Source organism: Phodopus roborovskii, unplaced genomic scaffold, assembly GCF_943737965.1.
Source record: "Phodopus roborovskii unplaced genomic scaffold, PHOROB, whole genome shotgun sequence".
NCBI classification, from domain to species: domain Eukaryota; kingdom Metazoa; phylum Chordata; class Mammalia; order Rodentia; family Cricetidae; genus Phodopus; species Phodopus roborovskii.
In genome coordinates this window covers 334,962-347,410 of record NW_026125906.1, presented here as the reverse complement: position 1 = coordinate 347,410, position 12,449 = coordinate 334,962, and the positions used below count along the sequence as shown (strand labels likewise).

The following is a 12,449-nucleotide window of genomic DNA, read 5'->3' as shown; positions in this document are numbered from 1 at the left end:
CCAATCTGTCATCAAATTCACTATTGTGGCTTGGCTGATATTGAACTTGCTGTAATTATCTTGATTCAGCTTCATGAATGCTGGGATTCTTTCCTGATCTTAAAATTCTTGCAGAAATCGTATCATTGATTAGACAGACATTCTTTTTAGCTTCTTAATTAGAAACTAGTTTTTAAAAAGGTTGGCATTCCTTAGTATTATTGATTCTACTGATGCTCATTCTTTCTTTAGTCTTCAATCTTATGTTCATCCCTAACAGGCTGGAAGTGCTATTAGACTCTTTTTCTGTAACACCTTCCCCAGTGCATCTTTCCTGTTTCCATAAGCAATGTGCAATACAAAAATGAGAACATGGAATGTTTAAGCATATCCCTCCCTGGATCTACTTTCCTGTGTCAAGTGCTAAAGTCTTAAAATTGGGGAAATAGTCCAGAGAAATGAAATGACCAGATAGTCAGAATGGCAAAAGTGGCTGGTGGAAGTTTTCTTGAGTACCCATCGCTCCCCTCTTCTACAGGAAGGGAAAAATCAGTACATAATTCGATAGCTGTTCAACTAGTTTGAAGGGAAAATTAGTTTAGAATTGGATAACTATTCAAACAGTTACTGTATGACAAAGAAGTTGAGAGTACAGTTAAAGTTATATTATTATTTGTACACAGTGGTATTTGCAAAGAAAAACATTCTCAAGATGTTTTTCCAAGTATGTCTGGCATGCCAAAGTGACATCAAAACTAGTAGCTGGTCTTAGAGAATAAGGAATATTTCAATATGACTAACTTTCCTTCAAACACACTGTTTCCTTTCAAATTGTGTTCATAATTACATTAGTACTTTGGTAGTTTGACCCCTAAATTCTGTATTCTTCTGAGAAACCCCTACCTCATAAATGATCAAAATAAAAATCCAATGTAACATTTTAAGCTGACTCCAAATTTTTAATACCTTATCAGTTAACCTTGAGATACTTCCTAAAGTCTTAGTTGCTTTGAATTGCCTATGATCCTAGACAGTGTCCTTGAAGAAAGATAGGAAATATAGTGAGAGCCAACCAAAACAACACATGGAGCGACAATAACAGGCCCACCTTATTACCCAAGAAATTCTGTGATATATAGCATTTAGTTAAACCTCACAGAATTAGAGAAAGCACTTTGAATCTGGAAAAATCAGGGCTCTAGCTAGCTAAATGGTTTCCCCTTCTGTCAACTAACCAGGCTGAAGCTAATAAAACTGATTTCAAAACAAAACAGAAAATAGAAAAAAAATATGTAGAAAATTCTTACAACACAATGCTTGAGAACAGTGATACATATACACATAATGAAAAATACAACTGTTTTATTTCACAACACTCACTGAGCACAGACTACAGTAACAATATTCCTCCACATGCTCGATTATGATGAAGCATCAACCCTGGCTCCTACCTCCTAAGACTGCACACTGATGGCTGTCCTTGAACCATGAATATGTTGACCTCCTGTTTTACTGAAGCTTTCAATACTTTACATTTTAGTTTTTAAACAAAAATGTATATAGTGTAAAAAAAAGTTATCTTTCGCTAGGCGTTGGGTGGCATACACCTTTAGTCCCAGCACAAGGGAGGCAGAGGCAGGAGGATTTCTGTGTGAGTTTGAGGCCAGCCTTGTCTACAGAGCTAGTTCCAGGACAGGCTCCAAAGCAATACAGAGAAACCCTGTGTCGAAAAACCAAAAAAAAGAGAGTTTTTTTCAAAAATCAAAAACTGTAAACACAAGCTCCGTTTTAGTTAAATATATCTCATGAATGAAAATATTTAGAAAAATTATTCCTGTTCATTAAGAAGCTCAATCTCTCAGCAATGGGACTACGGATAAGATTAGCTTTCTGTATTTTATAATATCAACCTTGTGAATTTTCTACAGTGAGAATGAATAGTTACTATAAGGGAGGAATATGTTCAGAAAGGCCTGTAAAATGCATGACACTAATGGGTCCAAGAAATCTCTCAGTGAAGCAGAAATGCCAGGTTTCTAAGGTGCCTAGGCAATCCCATGGGATAACTGAGTTTTTGAAATTCTAAAGGGTCATGTCTCTAAATACTGGCTTTTTGTCCATAAGGCAGCAGCCCCACCACAGGAACCTGTGTGGCAATGACACCAGAAGAAAGGGCTTCTCCAGCAAAAAGGCTCCCTGCATGGCCTTTTCCCAGGCGAAGGGCAGGTTGGAAGGTGGAACAGCTGTGGCAGGGTGCATCACTGGCATTTGCAAATCAGGGGAAAATGCATCTTCCCAGCTACTTTTCTGTGGACAACTCAGAGGTTTGGATGAAAGGGAAGATAATGAATGAACTGATACCAGCAAAGACTCCAGCACAGAAACATTAGCCCTGCCTTTGGAAGTATGGCAACAACAACAAGCAGTGCATGCACCACAGGAAGCATGACAGGAGAGGAAGTCTACCCAAAGATTGGCAGGTTCTAGGACTGTAGAGGAACACTGAACCCAGAGGGGTCGGTCACTTTCAGTCTCCACCCTGGCGTTTGCTTAAATATTCCTTCTAAAGCTGTTGTGGATTGCAGGCTAAGAGTTTAGAGCACTGTTAGAAGAAACACTGCCTAATTATTCCTGCTGTGCCAGAATTGAGACTTGTGCCAATTCCCTGGACATACTCCTTTTACTCTGGTGCTTGCACTGTCTTCTTTGCAGCCCTCAACCTTTAAAAGTAACTGCCCCTATCTTGGAGTTCACAACACTGAGGTCATCAGTGGTTCTTCTCCCAGGAACATTCTCATTTTCTCCTACTAAGTCTCCCTGCCTATGGTCATGTCCTGGGCAGCAGGAAAGACTATGCCTTCCCATAGTGTAATTTCCTTTCATCTTTTCTCATCAACAGCAGTACCATCTCCTGACCTTCCAACTCCCTAATGGTTCCAAATCATACCCACAGCCTTCAGCCTTCTACAGCCGTTCACTCTACTGGGCACACTGTTTCTTACCATATACTAGGCCTGTATTTATGAACCCCCCTCAAAACCATTTGTGCTGCTCCTTTTCTACCTTCTCCCTGATTTGAAAATGCTCCAATACTAGACAATGTCTATGTTCTCGATCCTTAGCTTACAGTAGCCTTCCAAGAGCACCAACATCAATTCTTCTCATGCCATTCACTAATCATTCCTGGAATAGGGGCTGGCTAAATGGTTCAGTTGGTAAAGTGCTTGCTCCAGTAAGCATGAGGACCTAGGTTTGCATCCTTAGCACCCAGTAAGCATACTTTGTAACCCCAGTGCTAGGGTACCAGAAAGAGTAATAGGGAAGACAGGCAAATTCCTGGAACACACTAGCCAGCCAGTTTAGCCAGATGTTCAGTTCCAGATGTTCTCTCATTGGGAAACCATATCTCAAAAACAATAAATAAATAAATAAATGTAGAGAATAACTGGGAGACAATAGACCTCAAGGTCAAGGCCTGCCTGAGCTACAGAACTCAAGTTCAGCCCGGCCAGCTAAGTGAGACCCTAGACAGCAGGAACAGAAAGAAGAGAGTATCTGAAAAGAAGAAAAAAGTAGTCTTAAAGTACATTATCTTGAATGTTGCAAGAGGATTCAGGTGACTCATTTCTGTCATTTTGTGACAACTGACCCCAGAAGCAGTGTGAAGGGAACAGGAGAATTGGGAAGCAGAACAGTGTGTGACCTATGAAGATGTGGCTGTGAACTTCATCTTGGAGGAGTGTGTTTGGCATGATTTTTCACCACATAAGCTGCATGGATACATGATGCAGGAAACTTTTAGGAAACTGACAACAGCAGAGAGACAAGAACTTTGAAGACAACTACAGAAATTTCAGGAGAAATCCAAGACATCAAATCACAGAGAGGTTTTGAATGTAACAAAGATAATCAATGTGGCAAAAAATTCAGCTGCATTCTAGATTCAATTGTGAACAAAATCCTTGTAGAGAGTAAAATCATATGAAAAGGCAGGTATGTGGAGAGGAGACATCCATGATGTTCATTTATCCCTAAATGTTCACACCACATCTCAGAAAGGAAACAAACTAGTATTCAGAAGAGAGAAAGAAATAGAATGATTACAAAGAATATGGACATGCCTTCAGTTCTCCTCAATGGTTTCTGAACTGAAAATATACAAATCGGGAAAGCCTTCATTTGTTCTAGCTTCCTGTGAAAATATGTACGTTCTCAGATGAGAGACACTTAAAGACAGAATATGAGAAGGCCCCATTATCCCAAGACCTTTCTAACAAACATGACAGCACAGAATGAAGAAAACTCATCAATGTGGCCAGGTGGTGGTGGTGCAGGCATTAATCCCAGCACTCAGGAGGCAGATGGATCTCTGTGAGTTTGAGGTCAGCATGGTCTACAGAGCAAGTTCCAGGACAGGCTCCAAAAGCTATAGAGAAACCCTGTCTCAAAAATAAACAAAAACCTCATCCATCAATGTCAAGCACCCGAGAGCATCTTCGGTCATGTCAGTTTGATTGGCAAATATAAAATAACACTCTGGTGAGAAATCTTGATTATAAGAGATATAGAAAAATTAGTGGTTTACCAATAGAGAATGAATACACAATAGATCAAAACCACACAAATGTATAAGTTAAATCTGTCATTTATAACAATGTTACAAACCTGGGGAAATTCCTCATGTAGTGGAGTGGCACAAACATAAGCAACATGAAGGACTTGATATAAAGCAATTTGTGCACAAGGCTCCTAAAAACATAACTTGCAGGAGATGTTCTGAATGTGTTAAATGCACTGGGTCTGTCAGGTACTCACTGTGAAATTGATAAATTAATAAATGTTATATTTCTCAGATACTGACAAGGTATCTGCAAGACAATGATCAATTATATCAAGTATAAAAGTATTTCTGAAAGAAGGCCTGGCTCTGTGGTCAGGTGCTTGCTTAGTATGCATGAATCTCTGGTTCACTACCCAGAACTGGAAAAACTAAAACAAAAAACTCACATACACTTATATTAAAGGCATGAAAAGATACCAGATCTCAAATATAATTCAAAAGATATTATTGTCCTCTCTACTTTAGTAATCCACAAAAAAGTACATTGTCTAAAATTAGAGAAATAACTTAGTAATGGTATTTGTTGCACAATTTTTCTTTTTCTTTTTTCTTATTTTTTTTTTTTTGTTTTTGTTGCTGCTGTTGTTTTTAGAGACAGGGTTTCTCTGTAGCTTTGGAACCTGTCCTGGAATTACTTCTGTAGACCAAGCTGGCCTCGAACTCAGAGATCCACCTGGCTCTGCCTCCCTAATGCTGGGACTAGAAGTGTGCACCACTACCACCCAGCTCATGTACAAATTTTCTAATTCAGAAAAAATACAGGAATTTTAAAATACATTATGAAAGACACATAACTAGAATACTGAGTAATTTGCATTTTAAAAATGTACTAATTATTTAATATGAAAACTTCAGAATTCAGTATTAGATAACATACTTTAAGAAAGTACACCGACAGTATTTTAAAATGTGGAAAAATTAATGTGATATACAAAACACATTGAAATAAGATGTTTATGAGCACTTCAGTAATGATTACTTCCTTTATTATTTTCTGTGTTCCAAAATTCCAACAAATGAATTGTCATGGCAATAAGATGGTTCAGCAGATAAAGTTATCTGACTCCAAGCCTGTGGACCTGAGTTCAATTCCAAGGACCCACAAGAGGGAAGGAAAAAACCAATTCCCCAAAGCTGTCCTCCGCATAGATACTATGGCTCTCTCTCTCTCTCTTTCTCTCTCTCTCTCTCTCTCTCTCTCTCTCTCTCTCTCTCTCCTTCCCCTCCCTCCCTCTCAATTTCTATTTTTTTAAAAAATCTATTTTATGTGTATGGATGCTTTCCCAGCATGTAGTTTGTGCACTGTTTGCATCCAGGTTCCAATGGAGGCCAGAAGAGGATACTGAATCTCCTGGAACTGGAGTTACAGACAGTTTTGAGCTAGCTACACTACACTGTAGTTGCTGGGGATCAAACCTGGGTCCTCTGGAAAAACAGTCAGTGATCTTAACCAATAAGCCATCTCTTCAGTCATATTAAAAAGTTTTTATAGAAATAAATTACATTTTTAAAGTAAGAATGAGTGCATGAAGAGATCTCCTTGGCAGATTAAGCAGGGAGTAGCCAATCCTCTCCATCTAAACAATAAAGTCAGGTTGCCACATATCAAAGAAAATAAACAGATTTAAAACAGTTTTACCAAGCAAATATGGATGTCCTCTTTAAATGTGGCAATGGTAGAACAGCTGTGATTAGTGAAGCTATTACTTTCTCATCCAGAATAAATGAGTTGGCAGGGAGGAAGACTAGAACAATATGCCATATACATACTACCAAGGCCTACATGTTATAAAACAGAATATGAGACAAAAAGCCTGCACTATGCAAATGACCTATAAATGTGCCAGTCTTCCATGCTTCTAGTGTTCCTCCCAACTCCAGCCCACTTCCTCCCTTCAAAGTGTATTCCTTCCTGGTAAATTGTGTCTATTTCTGCTATTATCTGGTTTCTTTGTCCAGTTCTTTGTTTCGGGACATAAGAACCTGGAAATGTCAACAGATGTCAACAAAACCCCAATATCTGCTGATATCACATGTGTCTGTAATCTCAGTACTGGAGAGAATTCCCAGGAGTTCAAGGTTAGCCTAGAATATATATCAAGCATCTGGTTAGCTAAGGCTATATATACATAGTGAGACATGCCTCATAAAAAATAAAGGGTAGCTACTACACAGTGTAGCAAAGACTCTAAATAACAATAATAACAGTGATTCTACCCTTGCTGGGAAACAAGCAAAGCATCATCTCCCTAAAACATATTTCTTTACTACTTTTAATGTATGCTTCTGGAGATAGCAAAATACACATGTGTAGTCAGTTTCCAGTAGCATCAGGAAATTTGAAGGAGAGCATAAGGGTTTACCAATGGCCCTCATTTATCAAGTCTCTAGACAACACAGTGGTTTTAAGGATGCTTTTCTATACTGGAATCCAAAAAATGAGTAAAAGACACACCAAGGAAGAATTAGTTAAACAGCAAGACTTTTTAAGCTGTAATAACATACACATGCCCACAAAAAAAGTGGAAGGAAAGGCCATTTAAGAAACAGCAAATATTGGCTGCAGAGATGTCTCAGAGGTTAAGAGTACTGGCTGCTCTTCCAGAGGTCCTGAGTTCAATTCCCAGCAACTACATGGTGGCTCACAACCATCTATAATGAGATCTGTCGCCCTCTTCGGGCCTGCAGACATACATGCAGGCAGAACACTGTATGCATAATAAATAAATCTTTTTAAAGAAACTGCAAATATGCCAGGATGTGGTTGGTGGCTCATACTTTTAATTCCAGCACTAGGGAGGCAGAGGCAGATGGATTTCAGTGAGCTGGAGGCCAGCCTGGTCTACAGAATGAGTTCCAGGACAGCTAGGGCTACACAGAGAAACTCTGTCTCAAACACACCCACTCCAAAAAAAAAAAAAAAAAAAAAAAAAAAAGGAAAGGAAAGAAAAAAAAATTGTAGTTACGATGGAGTTTTCTGAAATAACACATGCATAAACAACATAAATTAACCAGAACTGCTCCTGTGTTCTACAGATGCTGGTGTGGAGGGCAGGCTAGGAGACATTGTTCTGTTGGTCTCAGGTTTCTGGTGGGAGTGGGGGGTGGGTAAAACTTGTAAAGCTCCAGTCCCAGGGAAACATCCTTTGTTGCTTAACATTTACATAGGAATTCAAGGCTTCCTTTTGTTTTCTAAATCAGTTCTGAAAGAACTTGGTCATAGTTGTAGCTCATTACTAGGATAAACCTATCATAGGCTAGCTAGATATGTATCATTAATGAGATTCCCAGCAATAATTCCTCAGGTTTTTTTTAAATGTGCAAATATGGATCTCAGTTTGCTATAAATGTTGTATGAATGAAAGAAAACCTCTGAAGCAAGGATCACCAAATGGAATTAATGGTGATCACTGGGTGATAGTACTGTGAGTAAAAATTGTTTTTCTTAATACTCCCAGAAAATGTCCAGAATGCAGTGAAATTAAATCTGTACTGGAAGAACATATTTGCAAAGGTGCATAATCTCCAAGGCCAGAAGAGAAAAAGAATGAATTCCTAGGTTGCCCCACTAAAGCAAGGCCAGCTTGAAAAGAAAAGGTCTTTGTCCAAGGGGTAGGGAGTTGGGAGGGAATCTCGGAAGTTGGTAACTTAATCTCAGGCTCCAAGACTTTTTTTAAGCCTCTATACAAGAAAAAGGCTCCACAGCAGGGGATTGTTTTTCCACACACAAAAGAAGGCAGAAGGTGAGGATAGGCCCTCTGCACTGGGAAATGCTGCCATCTAAGGTTCGGAGAAATGAATAAGCACCAACATTAGAGAACCATCCATCTTTTCTGGGAATTTTCTGCCCCCAGACCATTAAATGAAGATGAGAAAAGCCAACCTACTAAGATGACTGATGAGACAGCCCACACAGGGAACTCACAACTCACGCCTGCCCAAGTAGTTAAGAGGTCTACGCCAACCAAGGAAACCTCCCTTAGTTCTGCTCGAGGAACCATGGCAACAGCAAGAGGAAATCCCTACCACATTGGAAAGATGCTGCTCCTTGTATTGATGAATTCAAAGCCTGAGCACAAGTGTCCTGAGAGGCCTTGTGAGTCTCCCTCCTGAGGCAGGCCTGCACTTTCCTTCCAGTGCTGTACTTCTCTGCTGAGCAAGGGATGCAACTGCTGATGTAAAACGGGACTGCTGATAAGTAGGACCTATTGCCCTGCGTCCCTGGACACACTCCTCCCACTCTGCCCAGCCTTTGATCCTGCTTCTCACGTGGTTTCACTCGCTGTCTTCTTTGCAGGACTCATCCCCTCTAATCCTAACTGCCCACCTCATGGCCCTGTGACACAGCTCAGGCAGCCAACTGAGCCTTTCCTCCTGGGGACCCTTCTCTTCTGTTCCAAAGACCCTTCTCTTCCCCTCACAGAAAACTGGGCCTTTCTGTGATGCCCAGGATAGGACAGACACACTGCTTGCATCTCTCTGCTCCTGTCTTAATTATTTTAACTCAGTCCTCACAGAAGTCAAAGGTGGGGGAAAAGCACATATTTACTTAAAAGGGGGAAGGGGGTTAAACAGTACTGTGAGCAAACAGGGGAAGGAAGGCCTTGGCCCAAGCTCAAGAGATCACCCCTTCCAGTCCAAGCTCCACCAGCCTCCCCTGCTTTCCTTATTTTTTTTTTTTAAAAAACAACAACAACAAAAACAAATAAAATCAAATAACCCAACAATCAAAACTTTTTGTTCTCTGGGCAGACTGTTTTATCAACTTTAAGAACTGAAAGCTGAGGGTAGCAGCAACCAGGCAGGAGGGTGTAAGATTAGAACCTCTTCCACCTACACCCCTCCCCCAAGAAAGTTTCTTGCACTTAAACAGTTCAAAATCTACTGGCATCAAGATCTCTAAGCTTCCCTCCTAGTGTCCCAAACAGAAAAGAGAAGTGACAAAGGCAAGTAAGAAAATGAATAAACTTAACCATCCTTTGCAGTACCAGGCACCCAGAAGCAATTTCTGTGCTTAGGACTGCCAACACTGTTTAAGTTGTTAGCCAGGCATAAACTTAATCAAGTGATATGAAAAAACAAAATAAAACAAAAGCCCTCCAACTCTTTTCAAGGTTGTGCATCTTTGCTACCTTCTTAGACTTCCCTGTGCCCCATCTACAGCCATCATTGAAAACCAATCTCTATAGAGTTGGGTCCTGTTTCTTCATGTGATTGTGTGCATCATATCTTTTCCAAATAGTACAAAATTCCTTTTCCCAATTAATTTTCTAAATTTAAATAGCTGGCAACACAAGTTTTTTTTTTTAACACTTTGTAGCAGAACTCTTTGTCTGCCATTTTGAATACATAAGATAACTTTTGCTCCCCACCCCAAATATTGTGCTTTCAGAGTTTGTAGTCGTATATGGCTAAGACTATACATATAAGTTTCTAAGAATCAAAGCCATTTAAAAGCTTCTGATGCAATAAGTACTGGAACATATGGCCAGGATTGGGTCCTGTCTTATAACATGACCAGTGATTCCCAAGAAGGAAGATCTATGTGTTCTGCCCTCTGCAATTTTAGTATGGTGGGATCATTCAGAAATAGCCAGCTCAAAGTACTGGGATATGAAATGGGGAAAAAGTGAAAAAGTGATACACATTATCCTGTGTCTTTAACTGATAGATATCAAGAAGAATCCCAAAATGGGCCAACTCTATAGAGCTGCACCATGATGGTAGTTTATGTAGCACAGGTAGTCTATGACTATGACTATGATCTTCTCAGATTATAAATCTGCATAAGGAAATGTTTGGACTGCATGGCTGACAGAAATGTTCCTTAAGATATGTTTGGATTGTTTTAATGTTCATTTATTTATTGTTAGTTTTCTTTCATTTTTTTTTTGGTATAATTGGACACTCAGCCCATGCATTTACTTGCCCACTTGTTTTGCAAGTGCAGTGCCACTGAGGCATACTTCCAAGTCATGATGTACTCCTTTTAAAATCCAATATCCCATATGAAATCTTAAAAATTCATTTTCATAGAGTATATAGAAATATACAGGACTAAAATGTATGAAAGAGCACTGAATCACAAATAATGTAAAAGACATTTAAAAAACTAAAACAACAAATTCAAATCTCAGCATAATAACACTTTGAAGGTTAACAGTAATCTCAAAACACAATGATGCAGATACTGGCAAGTTTTCTTGGTCAGAGGAGTTTTGCATTATGTGTCCACTTGGCAGAAACCACAGTAGGCACATTGTTAAAATGAGGGCAATGACGTACTAACAATGTTTATTATAGCATTATTTTTTTTCTTTTTCAGAAACAATGAAGGAATTGTTAATCATGTTATAGGAGATATATGAGACTATTGGGAAATTTGAATTTTAAGAAAATATACTTATTACCTAATAGGAAAAAAATAACTTCATAATCTAATGTTGAACAATATATTACCACAATTATAGAAAAATGAGTGTAATATGCAAAACACATTAAGAAAGGATTACACTTTTTCATTTATTCTCTTCCATATATTCCAAGGTGACTACAATAAAAATGTATCAGAAAGCCAGGCTTATGACACACTTCTGTTATCCCAGAACATGGAAGGTTGAGGCAGAAGAACAGAAACAGATTGAACTCCATAGACATACCCTATCTCAAAAATAACCAACAACACAAGCAAACAAGAGAGACTGCCATTTCATCATATGCAATTAATGATAAATTAATAGTGACCGTGTGAAACAACTTCTTCAGCAGGTTTGCAAACTCCCACACCCACTGGACGAGGATCAAAGAAGCAGTTAGCCTTCTCCATGGAAACAATAAAGACTGTCAGAGGACAGAGAAATCAAGTAGAATTCATGGAGGTCTTCTCTCAACGCTGACATTCCTTTTAAGGTGGAAATAGTAGAACAGTCCCAGCCACATCTTCTACTCATCTCTTCCCTTGATAACATCATCATTGCTCACTTGCTCTACCAGCAATTCTTTGCCCCTCCAGCTACTCTGAAGGAGGGAGATAACTGTTTCCACAACTACCAGCTCTGCCCTCCAAGGTGAAGGTTAAATTTAAATGCATGCATGGGTAACTTTAATGAGTCAAAATCTGTGGGATCTAGTACTTCTAGTGAGGGTATAAAAAAGCATGTAATTGTGCTAAATTACCACAAGTTCAGGGATATGAGAAATAGACATATATTGGAGTCCTAGAGGGTAGTGATTTTAGCAAGTAGTTAGGGAAATGTGCAATCACTTAGAATTTTTATTTATTTGAGGTTTTCAAGGCATTTTGATAGGGACTTCCTCAGGACAGTGGAAAAATAAATGGATTAGGCTAAAAATAAGTGGCAGGGGAAGTAGGACCAGATGGGACTTTCAGCTCTGTACCAAAGAATAAAGCAGTGGAAAATAGGATTCAGTGCTCCAAGGAAGGCAGAACAGTAGTTCAGTGATAGTGTGTTCACTGAGTGCTGTAAGCTCTAAGTTCCATCCCTAGCAGAGAGGTAGGGGGTAGAGGTAGTACTAATAATTATATATCCAAAGACCACAAACATAACTAAAAGGAAAAAATATATATGTGTTACAGTGAGGTTAATTTCTACATTTGCAACATAAAATCAACACTATTTTTCAAATTATAAATGGTGATGAGTGCACAAAAATCCCAAAGTTTACATAGAATTAACTTTCATGTAGCATGTATCCACAGAATAAAAATTTTGGACTTATATATAATATTATCAAAAACAAATTTAATTAATATAAATGTTTGAATTTATAAAGTCAATGAATCTACTTCTAGAAATATGATAAAACGTATGATAATGTTCTTTGTAAG

General features: G+C 38.8%; 1 protein-coding gene across 5 annotated transcripts in view; it reads right to left on the bottom strand.

Moving 5' to 3' along the window:
• The window catches only part of Fam104b (family with sequence similarity 104 member B), a 42,186-nt gene that overhangs the window by 27,732 nt on the left and 2,005 nt on the right, over positions 1 to 12,449 (bottom strand). The window contains exon 1 of one of the 5 annotated variants that reach the window (XM_051178960.1): positions 8,627 to 8,647. The exons of the other annotated variants lie outside the window; for them this stretch is intronic. Within the exon in view, the coding sequence (XP_051034917.1) occupies positions 8,627 to 8,631 (5 nt within the window). The 5' untranslated portion in view covers positions 8,632 to 8,647. Of the gene's footprint in view, positions 1 to 8,626; positions 8,648 to 12,449 lie in introns of those variants that run through there. 5 annotated transcript variants of the gene reach the window in all.